The following is a 22,807-nucleotide window of genomic DNA, read 5'->3' as shown; positions in this document are numbered from 1 at the left end:
AACATAGTTTCCATCGTATGTTATTTCTTGAATTATCACCATATGCAACTTTTACAGATCCTAGTGGTGAATGATGCTGCATGTAACCTTTTGGAATATCCTGCCTCTGAACTTGTGGGTATTCAACTTAAAGATTTGCTAGGACGAACAAAAGCCCAGTCAGCATTGTCGGAAGAGCATTTAGATGGTGATTTGACTCACTTGGTGTCATTCTGTGGTAAAGTGGTGAGTTAATTTTTCAATAATTTTACTGTATTTCAATTTTCTTAATGTGTTGGTGTTATTTACATCAAAAATTTATCCTTAGGTGGAAATGGTTGCCAAAGATGGGAGAATAATACCAGTTTCCCTCTGGGTGACTCAACTGCAGTCAGAAGAGACTGGTGGGAGCAATCGTTGTCTAGCTGTTGCAGAACCAGTCGAGAGAGCTGTTGCACAGGTGACTCGTTCAATTTCAATCGTAGCAGCTAATGTAAACTGATGAATTACAAAGAAATTATTTATGCTTTTCGTGTAAAGTATTTAAAAAAATATATGTTGCTAGCCTAAAAACTTCACTCTGAATGTTATAAACTACTTTTTAAAAAGTTGAGTTGGACTACGGGCATGAATCTCTTAACATTCCTTAATTGCAAACTTATCCTTATCAACTATAAAAGGGTATGTAGTGAAAGATGAGATATTTAAGGGGAGAATATGATTGTTGCTTTTAATGAAAAAAATCACCATTAGCACATCTTCATTGTATGTTACAGTGGTTGTGAAAATGATGCATAAGTATTAAATATTCACTTATTTAACTGCAATGTTGATCTTTGTGGGTAAGGCTGAAGCATGATTTACTATGCCCCTCCATTCCCTTGGCAGTGGTGCAGGTAAAGCATCTCCCTCGTAGGAGTGGAGTGAAGCTGTGTATGTAATGAAATCATAACTCTCTTATTATATTTTTAATGCTCTAAATAATTATCAATGTCATTTTAAGATTAGACCCAGCCATTAAGTGTGAAAAAGCACTGCTCGAAACAAGTGACTGTACGGAGTCATAAGCTTAGGTGCAAATCTATACACACCAAGGATGAAATTGGCCATGGTTGATTATTTATTGAGATTTATTAAGCCTCTACCCACAAGGACACCCAGCGTTACATTTCTAACAACTTGAATAGTTTTACCTTACCTGTGAAGGAACACTTAGAACATTTGTAATTCAATGCAATATATTTGCTTGCTGCCTTGTGTTAAGTAGTCCTACAATTTCATGCTTTTGTATATATTTTTACAAATTGTTATTGACAATCCTCTGCTTTATTCCAGATAACTATTGATAAAAATGGTATGATAATGTCTGCTGATAAGTGCACTGCAGCCCTATTCCAGTATGACCACAAAGAACTCATTGGTATGCATTTGAGTGCATTAATTCCCAGCATCAAACTTCCAACAAACCATATTTCAGTGGTAAGTGTGACCATTACAGTATTTAGGGTGATTTTTTGACTTTTTACATGCTTTGTCTGCCTGATGTGGGAGACAATTGCAATTGGAGTGTACAAAAAATTAGGAATTTTAAGAACTTTTATTGTTCACTAAGTAATATTAAAACCTTTACATATTACTGTTTTATGATCACCTTAGTAACAATTTTAATATGCATGCCCCCCAGGACCTCCCCGGAGTTAAATATGTGATACAGTAGACTCTCCTTAATACGAACAACGTTATTACGAAGTTCTCGTTATTACGAAGCAAATCGTTGGTCCTGACGAAAAGGCATATGCTAGCTATAGTAAAAGAAACGTTATTGCGAAATTTTCGTTTTTACGAAATTACGAACCTCAGTCCCGGTCCTGGCGGCTATAAAATGAACTTTATTACGAAGTTCCCCGCATAAGCAACGGCATTTAGGTGCATATTCACTAAGCTGAGTTGTAATAATCGTGCCGCGTTTAAGTTCTTCTCGTGAACTATGCCCAAGAGCGTCAATTATGGCTCTTTCTTCAGTGTACACGCAACATCATGTAATAAGTTTCATTCCTGTGGAGCCATGGTGACCCACTCGTAACCGCTCGCAAATTGGACGTATAGTAAGTCCTCTTCCTACTCGCATTCGATTTACGAATATTCAGAGATATGAGCATTCAAAATTTTCAAATTTCGAATTTGGCGCCTTTCGATTTGGCCGATGCTTCGCGGTTTGGCTTGGCGTAGACGAACTCTCACTTAGGGCACAATCTGAACAAAGTATCATTGAATCCGGTGTGAATTTAGGAACTGTTCAGCGTTTTGCCCGTTCATCTTTACCGCGAGTAGTGATTTTTTTCGGCTTCGGCTGCGTTGCACGCCCAGCTAGATCAGTTCGTAATATCGTGAGCTAGAGCACGATTGTGATTCAGTGTTGCATTTTGTAGGATGACCGTATTTCTCATGATGCAATTTCATACAGTCCGGCCGGCGACAGTAGCGAATGACGGCACAATAGGAGGGGCGGATAACCCTACGCCAGCACGGTTTACAGTCAATCGCTGTCCTCCAAACACACCCTCGCCTTGTCTCTCAACGTCGTCAACTGCATAAGGCGCACCGAAATATGGCTGATCATCAAAAAAATCCTTTCTTCGAATCACCAAAACAAGTGATTCTTCCTCTGGGTCCATCACGCGCGGCGTCCCTTCCGCATCCTTTCTTCGTGGATCCCTTTGTAGGCGTTTCCCCTTCTTAGCTGGCAACCCTGTCCCTATCCCGACCTAGACCATTCTGTGTGTCATCGGACAACTCTCAGTGGCCGTGCTGTAGGTTTATCAACTTAGGAACAAGGTCTAGGAACGCAGCCAGTGCGTATATCGGACTTACTGTATTCGGGAAGATATCAACCCTCGATTGCGTCGTGCCGCATTCTTCTGCTGAGAAACTGGAATGAATTTTCCTGTTTAAACAAATTTCAGCGAAATTAAATCGTGTTTATTAAATACGGTTTTTTTTCCGATGATTCCTAAAAGAAACGTTGATACGAACTTCGTTATTACGAACCTCCGGTTTTTCGGTCCCGCGAACTTCGTAATAACGAGAGTCTACTGTACCTGCTAAATATTATTAATATTTATTGTTATTTCAAGCCGCATTGTTTTGATTGGCATCTTGGGAGGACATGCTCTGAAGCTGGCCCACTGAAATTGTGGGCAGAAAGTAGGGTGATGGAATTTCGATCTGTTATAATGTATGTCAAAATTGATCGAGTACTCTGCTATCCAATGAAATTAGTCAGTTTTGTATTAGATTATTATTTCTTTCTTCTCTGCAATATTTAAGATTTTTGTAATTGCTTTTTGAATTCAGTGCAATGAAATACATACATTTTCTGAATGACTACTAAGAAACATGTCTTGTGGAAATAACCTGACAAACTAGAAAAAAAGGAAAACAACATAGAGATTCATAAGCAACAATAAAAAACTTGATTTCTGGTGGAAAGTTTCGATGATTGTTTCCTCATTTTCACTTCTGTTGGTTCAATGTATCCATAAATTCTAAACTAGCTACAACCCTATGTCCATTTACTTACAGGTTGTACTATTTTGGTTTCAACTTTTGTTTATTGCTTAATGTGGAGTGTGAATGTATTAATGAAAAACAGATTATTATCATATCAAATATGAGTACATACTATTTTATCACATTAATCTCAGCAATTTTCATTTATTTAGGAGGAAAGGAAGCAGAAAGCAACTGGACGCACACTGGATGGTGAAAGTTTTCCTATATCACTGCTTCTGAGTGAAATCAACTCTGGCGATGATATCATTAATTACTCTGTCACAATTTGGGTAAGTATATTGTATGGGTGTATTTGGCATGCATTTGCATATTAATTACTAACTGTAATAACATTTTAAAATGAATTTATGGCTGCTTCTCTTCCTTATTCAAAGTAATGATTCAGTAATTTAATTTAATATTTTTTATTAGAAATTTTAGAGGCCTTAGCATTATAAGCTGAATGGCTCTTTTCCTATTTATGATTTTGTCACTAATCTCTGCATGTATCCATCATTTTCTGTTCCGATTGTTAATTTTGGATGGATGATAATGAAGGGGGAAATAATATTTGAAATACAGTGGAACTTGGTTAGTACGTTTCTGAAGGGATCACGAAAAATGAACGTACTAACCAGGAAAACGTACTAACGAGGAAAGTAAATAATAGCAGTCGGGGTTATTGCAATCAGTGAAAAAGTCGTCATAATTACAATTACTATCAGTAGTTCTCATAGGATCGCCTTCCTGAACTCTTTTCACATTTAAAATCAAGAAAATGAGCGCTACCATGAAAAACAATACCATGTGAATAAAAATCGCAATTTTTCATGGACATCCCGGAGAGGATTTCATGATTACGGCGTCTATCTCCCGTGATTTATCCTATATCTATTTACAGAACGAGGACGAGTGAAGCTCAGACAAGCGAAGACAAGTCATTTTTCTTTCTCACAGCGTACTCGGAGAATATAACAACAACCCGGAGTAAGTCAACTGGTTTTTTAAACATCATAAAAATTGGGCAAAATTATATTGACTTTCAAATTACGGCAACAGCCGTAGACATTCGCTTCTGGAATGATACCATTTCGATTGTAAAATCGATCGATATATCAACTGATGACATGCAAGATTATTAGATTACGACGTAATTACAAGAAAATTCTATATTAAACAGTTGAAATTTACTTTCAAAATTTGTCTAATGTCGTCTGCTTTCGTTCTGAGATCAAGTTTTTTTAAGCTAAGCTTCGCGTGGAGATCCAGAGGATCGTCTGCTCCCGCAACAGTAGTCAAGTAAATACGCACGACGTCGAGTTTATGGAGCAGTACTGTTTTAGATAATGTGGGAAACGTCTAATACCGTTAAGACTCATTTCTTCATCATGATAACTCGTGATATAGCAACAATAGGGTGGTTTCCTGTTATTTTTTTATTGCCTTAATCGAAAGATTATTACTCCTGGAGTACGTATTTCACGCTTTTAGATTTTTAAATGATAATATCTATTTTTCGCGATTAAATGAAAAGTGAAAATTTTCAAGCGCGCGAAAACGCGACGCGTTAGTAGGAATGATGGGAAATCTCTCCGTACGTCGTATTTCTGGTTCCCCCTCCGCCCGGTGAGGTGACCTTGAGGCGAGGCTTAGCGCTGATACGTCGCAGGCTGCCAGCGGGTAGCCTAGTGCTCTGCCGCCTGGTAGCGCTTGGCTTAAATAAGGATTATTAATACCTTATCAAACGAGGAAAACTTTCCGACCTTAGCCAGTTTTAATAAGTGATTATTAAGACATGTTTCCCTGAGCTCTGCGCCTCATGCATGCATTGGTAACCTCAGACGACGTATAACTCCTATCTTCTCCTATAGAAACTAGGTCCCTGTGACGTCACGTGGAGTGGCATCGCATGGGCGCCAATCTGGCCCTTTTCAAATGAGGATAAAAATGGACCATTGCCATTCGTCTACACCGGCATTTATAAAACGAAATAATTTGTATATTATGAATACACTAATGGTGGGTAACGAATCGCAATTATTGCCTTTTGTTTTCTTTGATGAAGGAAACTACCCTATTGCCCACTCATGAACTTTGTGCGCAGCAGTGGGCACTCCCAAGCTCCAAAGGCAACAGAAGGTGAGGAGCTCGGGGTGGGGAAAATTGGGGCTTCTTATTGGCTGTAGTTTTTCATAGTCAGACATTCCCAAAAAATGGCCGCATTGTATTTTTCATCACGTCACAAGAATTTAGAAATGCATTTGGATAAATTACGGTAGAAGAAAGAGATGTGGAATGAATGGAAGAATGTTAATGGCTTATAATAATAAATTAAATCATGAATTCAGACGTTTGCGACCCTTAAGAAGACACTAGAGAACGAATTGCGGGTTGCGTCACGGCAAGCAATTGAGCGTACTAACCAGGAAAGCGCAATTTTTTCAAACGTACTAACCAAATTCTTTTATGTACCTGTATTTTGTTCGGATGGTACCGGGACCGAGGGAAATCGCCGTACTAAGGAGGAAAACGTACTAAGGAGGAACGTACTAACCAAGTTCCACTGTATGTAGCCACCTTGACTCGAACAGCGATAACAGTTTATTTTCGTTGAGAAATACAGAAATGATAGAATACACATAACAGCAAAATACATGAATAATAAGGTACTTCAGATCCTGTTGTCCGTGATTTTTATGGATTGATGATTCAGGAAGGGCTCTCCAGTCATGTTTCTGCCCAGGTGGTGGCATGGGTTGCTGTTGGCAACCTCTGGTGGCCACATTGTGAAACTTGCCAGACAATTTCTGGCCGCTTGGTACTCGATTGGCTGGCATGAGGTTTTTCTAATAGGGCCTCTACAATTTGAATGATTTTTCAAACCTTCAAGTGCTTTCCCATGGCTGCTAAAAGGCTGAAGCTGTCTTTTTTGTTTTGTGATTGCTGTATCCTTTCTATCCCCTCTTCAACATCCAACTTTACGCTATGAGTATCAAAGATATATTGTAAAATTTTCCAGTTGTAGATTCTATCAAAGAATTATTCTTAGAATATTGTAGAAATGGATTGAAAATTTTCAGACCAGTCATACAGTTTGCTTACCTAATTTCAAGCCTATTTGGAGTAAATACTTTTGTTTCCTTATTGGCATTGGGCTCCTCAAATGATCTGCCTGCACTTGATTGAAATTCGAGTTTCTCTTCATTTTCACTTAGATAATCCAACTGTACTAACTTTATAATTGAACCGTATCCATATTTTGAGCAAAATATAAGGATCTAGCCAATATTTTTGTTTTGAAAATTGTGTTTAGCTGGCTAGTGTTTGTTCTTATTTTTTTATTGTAGGATTTTAAGTGAATCTGTGGTTAAGAAATGATTTTGTGTATACCTTGTCAAATTTGGTTCTGTTTACTTCAAAATGGGACTGCATAATAGTACATGTGTTATTATTTGGGTTTGGCCTTTCATGATGGAAGTAGGAGTGTAATTATCAATGGGAGTGTGTTGGTGAGATATATTTATCAGATATGAATTAAAGACTGATTATTTTGTCTCCAAAATGACAGTCATTTTTCCATTTTTCTTTTTCTTTCACTAAATATTTCTAATGGTATGTTAGTGTATTCTTTCAAAGTTTTGTTTTGCAACTCAAAAGATTTATTTTCTCTTTGAGAAAACTTTCATTTTGTTGCAAATTTAATTTCTCAGTATTCTGTCCACAGGTTTAAGCAAATATGTATTGCATATTAGTTGATTGTGATCATTTAGCATTTTGCTTTGCTTCCTTTTATCATTACATATTTTAATTTAAAAATCTGGATTTTTAAATTAAAATTGAATTAAAATGACTTTTAATTTAAATGTTTATAACTTTGTCGGATAATTGCTGCTTCTTCTGAGTTAACCAATCAAAATTCATCTTAATTTATTAGGCCTTAGAAATGATTTTTTATGCTTTTTGTTAGTTCTGCTATTAATTTTTAGGTTTTTGCTAGCATGAGTGGACTCTTGGTGCTTGGAAATGATGGTACTGTTGAAGGCTGCAATCATCATTTTGTGCAAATGATGTTTGGTTATCCTCGCTCTGAAATTGTTGGCAAGGTAAGTGCAGGCCCCGGACAGTCTCATAAGACACTGAAGAATAAAATAGGTGGCAGAGACATCTGGTGAGCTAGGGGGAAAGTTGCAGCGGAAATACCGGGAAATTCAAATTAGGTAAAAACCCGTATTCATTCATGTACCCTCCGTTTCACCCTTTTCCAATAACCTGAAAATGAAATATCCGCGGGAATTTACTTTCAAGAAGTAGTGGGAGACGTCAATAAAAGAAAGAACACAAAATTCAATTTTAAATATGTATTCTCACAAAATGAAAATGGTACATTAAATTACACAGATATTCAGGTAAAATTTAACAAGAACATCCTTTTCAGCCCAAGAGGATTAATGACATAATGCAAGGAAAATTAACAAAGTTAGTAATAACCAATATCCACAGAAAAATGACAAAATATCACATCATATAAGAGTGAAATTTAATCACATCAAAACCACATAAGGCAATAAATTCAATGGCACATTAAATTTCTGCAATTCAGTCTACAATAGTAGTCAGACATTCAGATAGACATCGAGAACTACAGAAATAAAATCAATATTACTACATAATAGAGTAATCACTTGGGATACACATAACGATAGTGGAAAATTAATATTGGCGGTCCTTAATATTACACAAAATTCCTTAATACTAAAGGTGCATGATATATCAAAGGCATATCGATGAAAGTTGGAACACGAGAGTGAAGTCAAAGTTCAAACTACGAATTTCAAGGCAACAGGGTGTTATTAACTCAGTCATGTCTTCACGTGGACATCTAGTGGTAATGTCATGGGCAACGATTCACAAGCCACTATTGAAAAGGGTGACAGCTATGAAATACACGCAGAATACCCCACAATCAAGAGAAAATAGAACTTGGCAACTATCCATTTCAGGGCAATAGGGTGGCATTAACCTCCTCATGTCTTCACATAGACATTTATTGGTAATGTAATTGGCAAGGAATCACAAGCAGTTACATTTAATTTGCAGAAAACTCTAAAAACGTGGGCTAAACATACACTGAATAACCCACACTGGAGGGCAAATGCATTGGAACATGAATCAATTTCAGAGCAACAGGGCAGCATGATTCGTTTGTAACGTTAGATATGCAATGATAAATGAAGAAACAGCAAAGTCAATGGCAAAATAAACACTGAATAACCCACACTGGAGGGCAAATGCATTGGAACATGAATCAATTTCAGAGCAACAGGGTAGCCTGATTCGTTTGTAACGTTAGATATGCAATGATAAATGAAGAAACAGCAAAGTCAATGGCAAAATAAACACTGAATAACCCACACTGGAGGGCAAATGCATTGGAACATGAATCAATTTCAGAGCAACAGGGCAGCATGATTCGTTTGTAACGTTAAATATGCAATGATAAATGAAGAAACAGCAATGTCAATGGCAAAATAAACGCTGAATAACCCACACTGGAGGGCAAATGCATTGGAACATGAATCAATTTCAGAGCAACAGGGTAGCCTGATTCGTTTGTAACGTTAGATATGCAATGATAAATGAAGAAACAGCAAAGTCAATGGCAAAATAAACACTGAATAACCCACACTGGAGGGCAAATGCATTGGAACATGAATCAATTTCAGAGCAACAGGGCAGCATGATTCGTTTGTAACGTTAAATATGCAATGATAAATGAAGAAACAGCAATGTCAATGGCAAAATAAACGCTGAATAACCCACACTGGAGGGCAAATGCATTGGAACATGAATCAATTTCAGAGCAACAGGGTAGCCTGATTCGTTTGTAACGTTAGATATGCAATGATAAATGAAGAAACAGCAAAGTCAATGGCAAAATAAACACTGAATAACCCACACTGGAGGGCAAATGCATTGGAACATGAATCAATTTCAGAGCAACAGGGCAGCATGATTCGTTTGTAACGTTAAATATGCAATGATAAATGAAGAAACAGCAATGTCAATGGCAAAATAAACGCTGAATAACCCACACTGGAGGGCAAATGCATTGGAACATGAATCAATTTCAGAGCAACAGGGTAGCCTGATTCGTTTGTAACGTTAGATATGCAATGATAAATGAAGAAACAGCAAAGTCAATGGCAAAATAAACACTGAATAACCCACACTGGAGGGCAAATGCATTGGAACATGAATCAATTTCAGAGCAACAGGGTAGCCTGATTCGTTTGTAACGTTAGATATGCAATGATAAATGAAGAAACAGCAATGTCAATGGCAAAATAAACGCTGAATAACCCACACTGGAGGGCAAATGCATTGGAACATGAATCAATTTCAGAGCAACAGGGCAGCATGATTCGTTTGTAACGTTAAATATGCAATGATAAATGAAGAAACAGCAATGTCAATGGCAAAATAAACGCTGAATAACCCACACTGGATGGCAAATGCATTGGAACATGAATCAATTTCAGAGCAACAGGGCAGCATGATTCGTATGTAACGTTAGATATGCAATGATAAATGAAGAAACAGCAATGTCAATGGCAAAATAAACACTGAATAACCCACACTGGAGGGCAAATGCATTGGAACATGAATCAATTTCAGAGCAACAGGGCAGCATGATTCGTTTGTAACGTTAGATATGCAATGATAAATGAAGAAACAGCAAAGTCAATGGCAAAATAAACACTGAATAACCCACACTGGAGGGCAAATGCATTGGAACATGAATCAATTTCAGAGCAACAGGGCAGCATGATTCGTTTGTAACGTTAGATATGCAATGATAAATGAAGAAACAGCAAAGTCAATGGCAAAATAAACACTGAATAACCCACACTGGAGGGCAAATGCATTGGAACATGAATACATTTCAGAGCAACAGGGCAGCATGATTCGTTTGTAACGTTAGATATGCAATGATAAATGAAGAAACAGCAAAGTCAATGGCAAAATAAACACTGAATAACCCACACTGGAGGGCAAATGCATTGGAACATGAATCAATTTCAGAGCAACAGGGCAGCATGATTCGTTTGTAACGTTAGATATGCAATGATAAATGAAGAAACAGCAAAGTCAATGGCAAAATAAACACTGAATAACCCACACTGGAGGGCAAATGCATTGGAACATGAATACATTTCAGAGCAACAGGGCAGCATGATTCGTTTGTAACGTTAAATATGCAATGATAAATGAAGAAACAGCAATGTCAATGGCAAAATAAACACTGAATAACCCACACTGGAGGGCAAATGCATTGGAACATGAATCAATTTCAATTTCAAAGGCAAAAAATGGATATCCACAATAAAATACACAAAATAAACACTGAATAACCCACACTGTAGGGCAAATGCATAGGAACATAAATCAATTTCAAAGGCAAAAAATGGATATCCACAATAAAATACACAAAATATACAATGAATAACCCACACTGTAGGGCAAATGCATAGGAACATATATCAATTTCAAAGGCAAAAAATGGATATCCACAATAAAATACACAAAATAAACACTGAATAACCCACACTGTAGGGCAAATGCATAGGAACATAAATCAATTTCAATTTCAAAGGCAAAAAATGGATATCCACAATAAAATACACAAAATATACAATGAATAACCCACATTGTAGGGCAAATGCATAGGTACATGAATCAATTTCAATGGCAATAAATGAAAATCCACAAGAAACTATACAAAATATACAATAACCCACATTTCATGAATGAAGAAGCCTAGGGAATCTTTACACATGGCAAAGCTTTCTTAACTTTTTGGGCGGCTTTGCCAACATTTTCTTATTTTCCCGTTCCCTATTCTCGCACTTTATCGCCCAAAGGACTCTCTGCCTTGCATATATTTGGGGCAGATTAGCCCTAGCTGTGCAGCACTGAAATAACTCCAAAAATTCCTTGTTGACTTTTATCAAGGAAATTATCTTTGAGCACACGTTCCCCTGACTCATAATTGAGGGAAAGTGCTCTAGAAACATATTCTCCCACCTTTCAAACAAGTCAATAATGGCCACAGGTTGCCCCAGCAACACAAATTCATTAACAATGCCCTCACATACACAACATTTATGCCCCTTAACAAATCTTTTTAATATTTCTTTGCCATATTCAACTATGGCTGCCCTGTCTTGATAGTCCGTAATTGTTTCAGCACCATTAAAAATTTCATTTGGTTGTATTCCTCCCCTTTTGCCAACATTTACACTGTCAAGAAACTCGTTGGCAATGTCCAGCATCGACTCAATGTCAACTTCGCAGTTGCTATTACCAGATAGCTTCTGAATAGACGCCATTATTATGTGTTTGATCCCCATTCCCACCTGATAAACATTGGGGTTATCATTACACCCATGCTGCTGCCTTATTACAGAAAATAAATTCTCCAAAGAGTCTTGATTGAGTATCCTCGTTCGGAGACTCTTGAAGGAATACTGGGAGCACAGACAGTCAAATAACCCCATCAGGCTCCTAATACTCAATAGCCAGCCATTGAGACATGGGGGTTGTCTTGAAACTTCAAGGAAAGCACTTCTCTGCAGCATCTCAAAACTTTCATGGAGGAATGTAATGTGAGTGCTCTCCTTAGTAATAGCAGACCTGTGCTTCCCTGGCTCACATTTCTTCTCACTGCTGTTAAATGTGTCAAAAAGGGAGTCCAAGAACAGTAAAAGTGACCCCGTCTGAGCTGCATCCCCATCCAGGAGTCCCATAGTGGAAAACATGGAAAGTGCAAGACTCATCCGTGCACTAAACACCTGGGAAGCTAACTTCACTCTCATTTTTTTAAAAGGCTTCATGTGGACATGCTGCTGAGTTATTTTGGGTATCAGTTGTACCCTGAAGGGGTGTTGAAGATGGTAAAGGTTATTGATATGCCTCCATGAAGTCACCACACCATCAAAATTGAAGTCATGATTGACTAAATTGTTCCGGAAACTTTTGAGTAGGTGAGGGGGATCAAACATAAAAAACACTTGTTGGCTGCCAGCATAAAAATAAGGAGTTTCACAGTTTACGTTCAGCTTCCTGGCAAGAGACTGATTGTGAGGCCCCTGGTCACAGGTGAGGAGCACCACTCTGAAGCCTGTTGCATTAACAGAGTTAATGCACTGCATAACTATCTCATGCAGTGCATCGACTCCAGTGCTCTCATGGGTTACCCAGTAGCCCAAGCACTGCTTCCACCCCTTATGCAATCCCTTTAACATAGCAACAAGACATTGGGTGCCAACTTTAGCCTCAGGGAATTGCCCTGGGCTGCAGAATCCAAGGATTGCATCTGTGCCACAGTCATAATATAGATGCTCCTTCAAAGACATCTCGTCAATAAGAAGGGCAACAGGCAAGTCTTGAGACTTAGCTGTAGCAGCCTTCTTTTCAAGGGCAGTCAACACATGTGTCTCAATTCCAGGCTTGACTACAACTCTCTTCTGCCACCGCAAAAGAGTTCTTTCGCTGGGAAGATGCAAGAGTTTCTGCAAGTACCTATAGCACTTTGGCCCATGGTAATGCAGTGACAAGGCCAAATTTTTTAAATGAGGGGACCACCTCCTGCCAAACTTACTCAGATTTGCCATCCTAATTTGGCACATCAACAACTTCTGAGAAGTTTCCCCAAGGTACTTCGTTGAAGTCTCCATCAGGGTTTTCATTTCCTGCCTCCTTGTGAGAATTGCATTCCTGGCCTTCTTCTGCCGGAAGAGCTTGGACCTAAGCCCAGAAATGTTCCTTGACAACTGATGGAATTTTTTTGCCGATCTTGGAGTTAGTCGGCTCCGAAAGGTTCTCCTTGGAGTAGACCTTATTCCTGAAATGAGCAACAAAAGGATATATGATAATGGACGCTGCGAAACTTTAAAAAAATGTGAACAATTACATTGCAGTATTGAATTCAAAGAATAGGAGAACTCCATCAATAATGCCAATTGAAACAAAGACTATTCAGGACCCCTATATTCAGCCATATAATAAGCTAGATGCCTTTTTCTAACTTTTGATAAATCAACTAACACAATGAAACAGCTTAATTCCAACTTCTATGATTATCATACTTCTGCCAATGAAATGCTTTCATAAATAAGGAATTCCTACCTTTTGGAGACATTTCAAATGGTTGCTCTCTGGCACTGAGCTTATTTGGTGTAGCTGGACTTGTATTCGCAGCATCACCACTGCTGCTGCAAGCATGCCCTAAGTAACACAAAAGCATGTAAGAATTTTACAGAGACATATAAAAGTGTACAAAGTTCAGAAATACCCGGAGATTAAGGCAGCAATTATCCCAATGACAAGAAACTAACCTTCACCATCCACCGCGTCGAGACCAGCATTAGCACATTGGATGTCAGATACTGCAACACCAGAATTTTCTGATAGAGAGGAAAAGGAAATAACTTACTACCTAGTAGAGAATTATTCAATACTATTCAAATAGAGTAACTGACATGAAAGTTACAAAAAATCTGCAATCATTTGATCGACATGCAATTAATCTTTCCAGCAGATGTCTGTCAAAGAATAAGAAATATCACTAAAGGGATGCTTATGAAATGAGATTGGTTGATGCAGTCTCGCCACACACACTTATAGCACCACCCACAGGAGGAATTGTATGGGCATTCGAAACCTCAAGAAAAAAAGCCTACTTCTTTTAAATGCAATTTTCACAAACATGCACATTAAAAGTTAAGGTTAACTAACACTCTATGAACAAATTTAGATCAAAATACTTACTCCCAAAATTTCAAGTCATTATTCGTAGAGCTTCAACTCGAAACATTCAAACCACCTTAAAATTTATAACTGGGGTAACTTGGCACAATAAAGCTGTGGAAACAACTTGACACTGAATAATATCCCGATCAGGATTATTTAACGAAGAAGCTCAAATGACATTCAGCCACCTTCGCTAATTTGGAAATGGTGATAGATTTACTCAAGCAGGACATACAATCTCCTCATTCATGAATTTACCCAAATTTTCACTAAATTTTTCATTTGTACGTGGGAGGAAAAGAACCATGAATTAAAAAAACCTGTTCTTGGCGTTGCATCCCTTCCAATAACTGCCACAGACTCCTTTCGGACAAAAACTCCACTGGAGCCAGCTTCACTTCCACTGCGAACTATAAAAAAATATCTCTTACACTCAAACAATCTCAAACTACAGACGAAATATGTAATGTAAACTAAATTGCACTACCTTGCAATGTTGGCACAGCATCCCACGTAAGAAGAGGCTTAGGAAACTTCTTCTTGTAGCATCTTTCTTCAAAATGGTCGCTGCAAAGACGAAGGTTCCTCAAGTCCTTCACGTCGCGACTCCACAGTTCTTCCCTCAGGGAAAACCGAAGCCATGCCTTTGCTCTAAAAACAGCCAATATTATTTCCAGTTCGAAAAGGAGATAACAAAACATAACCCATGGATCCATCACCAACAACTTAGTAAATCATTTTCAAAACGTGAATAGGTGAATTCCAGGACGTAAGTATATCTGAATTACCCCAAGGGGTTGGTTACGCTATTTAAGATAAAACGTTAACGATCTCGATTAATGAGCGACTACTGCTATTGTAACATTAGGATTTAAAGAATTACCCCAGACTTAGCCTAATTACCGTTCCACCCTGAATCAATTATCCGTGATCTATATTTTTTTAAACACATGGACGTAAAACTTTACGAGCCTTTCTTGTAGATTATGACGGACTGAAGGACACAAATACTTAACCATAGCAAAATAATCAGAACGTAAAAACAGACTTGAGTCACTTCTTCAATCGAACGAAATTCGTACACCTCACCTCGATTCCTCTTTGGGAAAGCTGAAAAGTGAGACTGGTGAATCCAACCTCACACCCGTACAATTATTGCACCACATTGCAGCACAATAATTGCTCCTCTTCTTCGTTGACATTTTCACACAAAACGCTAAAAAAAACTCCAACAAGACCAACCACGTGAGCGAAATGTCGAAAATGGCAGATTAGTTAGAGAACAGCGGAAGAACGAATTAAAATAGCGCTAAAAAAAGATCCCCCGTGCTCACTAGGTGCGCTGTGATCGATGGTACTTTCTGCCACCTACAGTCAATCGCGGGAACCTTCGAGTGTCAGGGGCCTGGTAAGTGTAGGCATTTAGATCGCATCAAGTAAGTGAGCTTAATCAGTTCATTGGAAAAAATAATGTTACATACTTTTCTGCCTTATATTTTGCATTTGCATGATGCATTCCATCATGTTTCATCATTTTCAGTAACTGACTGTTATGTTGTTTTCTATGAATGTAAAGAACTTTTTTTGAAAAATGAGGCCTGAATATTTAAATTGATCTTTAAGCAGTGTTGGGGTAATTTTGTATGTTTTTTATGCAAGTATTTTCAAATGGGCTCAATTTTTTCATAATGAATTGATTCAAATGAGGAGGCATCTTGATGTATTCCATCTGGATTTATAAAGTTTCTTCCTTGATTTATTAAGAGCTTAGGCATATCTAATGAAACTGCAAAAATAATCACAGAAAAATATGTATTTTGGATGTAATTTTACCTATATTTTTTACTTTTTACATACATTTCATCATTTCATGGAAATTATATTTTTTCTTCCTTGCCATGTGCCACCAGTACTCGATAATATTTCTCACGCATTAATGATTTTATTCAACTTTCTACCTGAGTTAATTTTTTTATGTTATTTATACCTCTAAATTAAATTTCCTTCAAATTTGATCCAAACTATTTGCTTTTGTTTGAAGTTACATCATATGTATCTACATAAGTATGTATTTTAACACTAGGAGGACGGGAGTTTCGCGCTACCTAGAAGGACGGCTAGGGGTCATTTGACCCCTAAAATGTATTTTGGAATAAAACGCCTAATTTTCGTCCAATATTCGGTTTAACCGTATTAATTGTTGAATAAGTTCATTAAAAACACTATTTAACATTAATAAATAATGTTTCCATTGTCAAAAGTTAATAACAATTATTATAAAGAATCATGAATTAAACCGTATTTAGTAGTCGCTTGCAAATCTAATATTGAAAATACATACACTCAATACAAAAGTTGTGTTACATGTTTAAACAATAGGCGTATTGGGTTTACAAAATTTGCATTAAAATTTTTAAAACTTATTACTTTGTTGTAAATCTCAGACAGACAGTATTTTTTTAGCGCTGTTTCCACAAAATATTTTTTTTTGCGCTAAATGCGTACATTGGACGATTTATTCATCTACATCTAAATCTACACACTAACCCGCAAGCCGCTTAAAAGCGTGTAGCAGGGGGTGTTAGGACACCAGCCATTTGCGCATGAAAAGGAATTTGGAAAATGGAAAGGAAATTGGTGTAATGATTCAATTTGATGGTATTTGGCACCTTTTTCTTTTTTGTGCCCGTGGAGATATGGCTGTTGGATTTGGAGACGTGTAAATAAATTGATACATTGTATCCATCATACCTACTCCCGCTTTGTTTTGACTATGAAATAGGATGGTCTCTGGTATTATTTTATTCGTTTCGGAAATAGTGACGTCTGAGATCATGCTGCTGAGTAAAAGTACATTATTGTTCTAGTTTGCCTGATTCTACGTATGAGTATGGCCTAAGGTATTTTTGAACACTCGCGTTGAATGGAATACATGGCTATTTTAGGGCTTATGGATATTCGTGCATCACGCCTGTTTTTTTTCAGATCGTCTGTGCAAGAGAAGTTTTCCATTTTTTATTATTCCTTGCCAGCTGGATGGATGGAAAATATTTGTTACAAGTTACATTTTTTCCTGAATTCTTGTATGTTACGGTCACTTTAGTAACTATTTATTTCCCCAACGCTTGATTTGATGGCCAATCATCATCTTTTCCACAATATGGAAATTCATTTAGGCTGTATGTTCATTTCACATCTGTCAAAATCCAGTACTCGATTCCAAATTTGTCTGGTTTATTTGGAATATACCTCATAAAAGGACAGCTGCATTTTGTTGGATAGAGCTGTGCATTTGCTGTTACGCCAAAGTCGCCATCGGATTCACTATCTTGGACTTCGTTCCTTCCATCATGTTGATGGATTGGTCAGAATGTCCTTGAACTGATGTTTCCGATTCACTTCCAGACTGATCTTCAATATTCCGTACAGCTATTTGAATCGCGACGATTCTCTTCTCTTCATATATTTCTCAACTTCTTGCTTTCTTCCTCAACTCGCTACTGATATACATGTGAAAAAATTTACAAACAAAAGCGCATTATGGTAGAATCTTCTCTAGTTGCATTGGAGGTAAAGAGAGCTGGAGAGCATTAGAAATTCGTACAAAAGGGCAAACATTTCAGAAGTAACGCTAATTGCCGTTCGAAAGACAAGGACTCAACCGCCAACTGTATCCTGATTCGTATCTTCCAAGAACTTGCAGTAATCCTTCTTCTCCGACCTACGTGCGGATTCCAAGGGTAGGATTTACAGTAGAATTTTACTGTCCACCCAATTCCTCCGCTCTCTCAAAAGGAGACAGGATTTTTCCCCAGGGTGCAGCGTGCAGTCAACCCGCCCCAAACCCCGACGGGGTCAGGTGGCACTAATGCTAGACACACGGCAAAGGGGCAAATATAAGTGACAGTGCCGTCAGGCCGGAAAAATGAAACAGTTATTCGTAAACCTGATGAAGCGATATTGAAAATAATGTCTCTAAGAGCTCTGAATCTTGGCCGACGGAAAAAATGTCATGGGAAACGTGACGATTTTCCGGTGTGGGTAATACAATAATCATTGAACAATAAAACAACAAAATTAAAATATCATAATTATATGAATTTAAGCAAATCAAGCATTGAAAATGTTTTATTTCCCTTTGTTGCACGAAAAATATCGAAAGATTGAGCACAACATGTCGCTATGCCTAGGTTTTCGAATACAGATAGGGGCCCTTGTGACAAAACTGGCATTGAACCGGGTACTTCCAGGTTCAAAATGAAGCAAATAATGTACCACACTAGCCTCTTGCTGATTATATGATATACATGGCACAAAAGTGCCCACGGGCAAGAAAATAGCGCGAAAATAAGTTGTTGGTCAAATGACCCCCAGCCGTCCTTCTAGGTATAACATGTCATAAAAATTTAAAACAAAACATTAAAGTCAAGTTTTCACTAATTTATCAAAATATAGACCAAAATGAACGAAGTGAAAAAGTTTCAAAATTAAAAAAAATATTTTAATAAGAGAAAAATAAATTTGAATCCTGAAAATGGGTCAAATGACCCCCGCCGTCCTTCTAGTGTTAAGTCCTTTATTGCATGTTCACATAATTTAAGAACATTATGACATTAATGATTTGCCATTTCTTTTTTTTAGAAAGTGACTCAAATCATTCCTGATTTCTGTCCGTACAAAAATAATGTACATGAAGGTGAAAATATTTTGGAATCACCTTCAGTTCTGAACCAAGACGAATCCAATGGCTGTGGCTATGAGAAAGCAGCAGATGGAAATGTAAATTCAAAAGTTCTTGGACTTAAAGGGAGGCAGTCCTTGGCTTCCGTGGATGAAATTGTTGACTCAATGGGGAAGGTATTGTTACTTCTTACTTATTTCCTCCTAATTGACAAAATTTCTGTGTAGATAATAATTTGAATGTTTAAGTGTTTTTACTTAATTCAGCTTATGTTTTCACTTAAATGGAATTATGTGCAATCAATTTGAAAACTCTGGAAGGGGAGACACTTTCTACACGATGTGAGCTCTGATTGTGATGATGGTCAAAATCTAGTTCCGATAAATATCTGGATATTTCAGATTACACAAAATTTAGGTCTTAAGAGTAAAATTATATGATTTACTGGATTTTTTTTGGAAAATATTGTTAAGATAAGCCATGGTCCCCCTGGCACCTTTCGTTAAGAGCAGGCTAATGTCGATGCCGGGTTTCTCTCCACCCTTCCGTACCTACCCTTCCCTCATGGCGCAAATGAACTCAGCTGTTGGTTGCCTCCTCCAAATACCAAACCAAGCAGTGGGTTAAGTATGAAAGGAAATGTAAGGGTGGGTCAAGACTTGCTGAGGAACTGATAGATGTAGAATGTGAAAAGCAATTGATTGAATGTTGTTTAGTTGGTGCTTATTTCCCATAGTGAATGTTTTATTGCATTTTGGTTATGATAAACTCTATTTCTTGTTATGATGTCTTGGGAAGTCTCCCCATGTTTTTACCACTGTTATTTTTTCATTGGCTTTTCAGTTAAATGTGGCATACTTCAGTTTAAGCCGCAGTGAAACTGATCCTGATACTCCTAAGCACCAAAGGAGACAGCGTTCCCTTCTTAATTATGATCGAAGTAGGAACATCCTAGATGGCATGAAAGATTCTTTCACAGCTCCCACGAAAGAAGTTGAAGATGAAAATCAGGAGCAATCTGGGATTGAAAGCACAACTGCTGGCACTATTTCAGTTGATCAGACTGATGATTTCTTGGTCACTTCCACACCAGCAGTTTCTCAAAAAGTGTGGTCTAAGAACATAAGAGGCGATGACAATAAGAATGGAGATACTCTTTGTGAGGAGGAAACTAATGATACCCCATCAGCATCTAGAATAAATTCAATGGATCATCCAGATAATGGTAATACCATTACATCATGTGGTCCATTTTCAAATGGCGAGTATTATGGATATGGTCTTCACAAGGATGGAGCTTTATTGAGTAAGTTTATCTTTGATGAGATACAAGTATATAGATAGATTTTTGCCATTAGAAATTGTATTTATGCCATTATTGATATGTTTGTGGTTAAGATTTTTACAGGAATATTGAAAACTTTAATGAAAAGAGTAATCTTTCTTGGTTTAAAATTTCATATGTATAGATATAATTATTTATTAAAAAGGTTCATTTTTGATATCTTGATACTTTATTTTCAGGTGTTAAATACAGGGTGCAAAGTGCTGTTCTGACTGAATCAAAACAGATGGTATATTGTGTGTGGGTCGCAAAGAATACAAGTCCAGATGCTGAAGTCACTGCTGCTGTTGGTAGCTGGGACTATGATGGAGTTGATAACAGAAATTTTGGAGACCTAACCTTGTCTAATACTGATGAAGCCTCATCTGCTACCAGTACACCGAAAAAAGAGCTACCATCTGCAAAGGTACCTCTTTTTTTTCATGAAAAATTTTAATTACTGTCTTACTTTTCATCGCAATAATGCATTTTTGCTCAGGGAAAGATCTGTTAATAACCTCACATTAAAAATACCTAAGTTCAGAAAGGTTATTTTGTTTGATAGGGGAATAATAATCCTTATTTAAGCCATGGGCTACCTGCTAGCAGGGTACTCAGCTACCTGCTAGCAGCCTGCGTCGTATCAGCGCTCAAGCCTCGCCCCAAGGTCACCTCAAAAGGCGGCAGGGGGAACCAGAAATACGTCACATGGACTTTTTCCCATCATTCCTACTTAGCTGTTGCGTTTTTGCGGGCTTGAAAATTTTCACTTTTCGTTTAATCGCGAAAAATAGTTATCATTAAAAAATCTATAGGCATGAAATACGTACTCTAGGAATAATAATCTTTCGATTTGGCGATAAAAAAATGGTAGGAAATCACCCTATTGTCGACTAACAGGAATGGCCGTGTACCTGTTAACGAATCGAGCTGATTTCATTTCCTCGGAAATTTTGCGATTTCTTATTGTCCAAAGATGAGCTTATCAATGAACGAACATGATTGATAACCACAAAAGTCACAAATGGTTGATTGAGCAAGCAATTTTGACGGCTTAGAATGAAGTTGTGGATGTCGTAAACTTCGTAATTCAGAATTAAATTGTATGTACTCTGCATTCGCTCAAGTCTACTGACTGTGTGACTCCACCTCAGTGGGATGCTATCAAGCAGTTGATTGATGTTCTGGATGATTTCGAAAGAGCAACATTTATTGCCAGTGGAAGTGCCGTCACAGTTTCTTAAATTATCCCCCATGTAGATAGCATTATTAATTTCCTAGAAACTAAGAAGTTTATTCATAGTCATCATTAACGTTTCGTCAATGATTTGGTGTTTTCCATTAATAGTAGGCAAGAATTCCTGGAAAAAGAAGATTATTCCCTTTTGTCATTTTTCTTGATCCTCGATTCAAAAGCAATGTATTTCAAGATTTAAAAAATGTGGAGATGATAGAGATATGATGAGATACATGATAATGATGAGAGAGATATGTGACAAATAGGGTAGTTTCCTTCATCAAAGAAAACGAAATGCAATGATTGCGATTCCTAACCCACCATTAGTGTATTCATAAAAAAAATTATTTGGATTTAGAAATCTCAGTTTAGACGAATGGCAACGGTCAATTTTTACCTCATTTGAAAAAGGCCAGATTGGCGCCAATGCGATTCTGCCCCACGTGACGTCACAGGGACCTAGTTTCCATATGAGTAGATAGGAGTTTTACATCGTCTGAGATTACTAATGCATGCATGAGGCACAGAAGTCAGGGAAACATCTCTTAATAATCACCTATTAAAAATACCTAAGTTCGGAAAGTTTCCTTCGTTTGATAGGGGAATAATAATCCTTATTTAAGCCAAGCGCTACCAGCTAGCGGGGTACTCGGCCACCTGCTAGCAGCCTGCGTTGTGTCAGCGCTCAAGCCTCGCCCCAAGGTCTCCTCACAAGGCGGCAGGGGGAACCAGAAATATGTCATACGGACTTTTTCCCATCATTCATACTTCTCTGTAGCGTTTTCGCGCGCTTGAAATTTTTCACTTTTCGTTTAATCACGAAAAATAGATATTGTCATTTAAAAATCTAAAAGTGTGAAATTCGTACTCCACGAGTAAAAATCTTTCGATTCAGGCAATAAAAAAATAATAGGAAACCACCCTATTGCTTTGGAGATAACAAGTCTGTCTAAACAGTATCACCCAACAAAAACAGATACCTTGGGAAAAGTTCAACCGAAAATTACCTTTCATGCCTTTTTATTTATACATTCATCTACTGAAATAGAAGAATTACATTTAATATGCTTTGTGCAATTCTAGTATTAGAGATATTTGAAATTTGAGGTATTCGAATATTCAAGCTATGATTTAATCTTCGAATTTGATATTCGAGTTCGAGTAATCTGCTATTCCACCCATCTTTAATAAAAACAAATATTTACTCTAAATCTGATTATTC

At 37.4% G+C, this 22,807-nt stretch overlaps 2 protein-coding genes across 6 annotated transcripts in view; one reads left to right on the top strand and one right to left on the bottom strand.

Annotated features, from left to right (window-relative positions):
* LOC124153769 (PAS domain-containing serine/threonine-protein kinase) overlaps nucleotides 1-22,807 on the top strand; it is a 38,084-nt gene that overhangs the window by 5,597 nt on the left and 9,680 nt on the right. For 4 of the 5 annotated variants that reach the window (XM_046527124.1, XM_046527123.1, XM_046527121.1 and 1 more), the window contains exons 5-12: nucleotides 58-225; nucleotides 308-439; nucleotides 1,315-1,458; nucleotides 3,702-3,821; nucleotides 7,518-7,634; nucleotides 18,985-19,200; nucleotides 19,868-20,330; nucleotides 20,549-20,775. In XM_046527124.1, coding sequence (XP_046383080.1) covers nucleotides 58-225; nucleotides 308-439; nucleotides 1,315-1,458; nucleotides 3,702-3,821; nucleotides 7,518-7,634; nucleotides 18,985-19,200; nucleotides 19,868-20,330; nucleotides 20,549-20,775 — 1,587 coding nt within the window. The remainder of the gene's footprint in view (nucleotides 1-57; nucleotides 226-307; nucleotides 440-1,314; nucleotides 1,459-3,701; nucleotides 3,822-7,517; nucleotides 7,635-18,984; nucleotides 19,201-19,867; nucleotides 20,331-20,548; nucleotides 20,776-22,807) is intronic. The other variant, XM_046527122.1, reaches the window with a different exon arrangement.
* On the bottom strand, nucleotides 7,885-15,745 carry LOC124153770. Its single transcript, XM_046527126.1, has 5 exons — nucleotides 14,831-15,745; nucleotides 14,664-14,753; nucleotides 13,929-13,997; nucleotides 13,720-13,818; nucleotides 7,885-13,435 (listed from the first exon to the last, which is right to left on the bottom strand). Exons 1-5 carry the CDS (start codon nucleotides 15,057-15,059, stop codon nucleotides 11,361-11,363), a joined length of 2,562 nt encoding a protein of 853 aa, XP_046383082.1. The 5' UTR covers nucleotides 15,060-15,745; the 3' UTR covers nucleotides 7,885-11,360.

Source organism: Ischnura elegans, chromosome 2 (genome assembly GCF_921293095.1).
Source record: "Ischnura elegans chromosome 2, ioIscEleg1.1, whole genome shotgun sequence".
Lineage (NCBI taxonomy): Eukaryota > Metazoa > Arthropoda > Insecta > Odonata > Coenagrionidae > Ischnura > Ischnura elegans.
The sequence above is the reverse complement of the archived record's forward strand: the minus strand, read 5'-3'. Positions and strand labels throughout refer to the sequence as shown.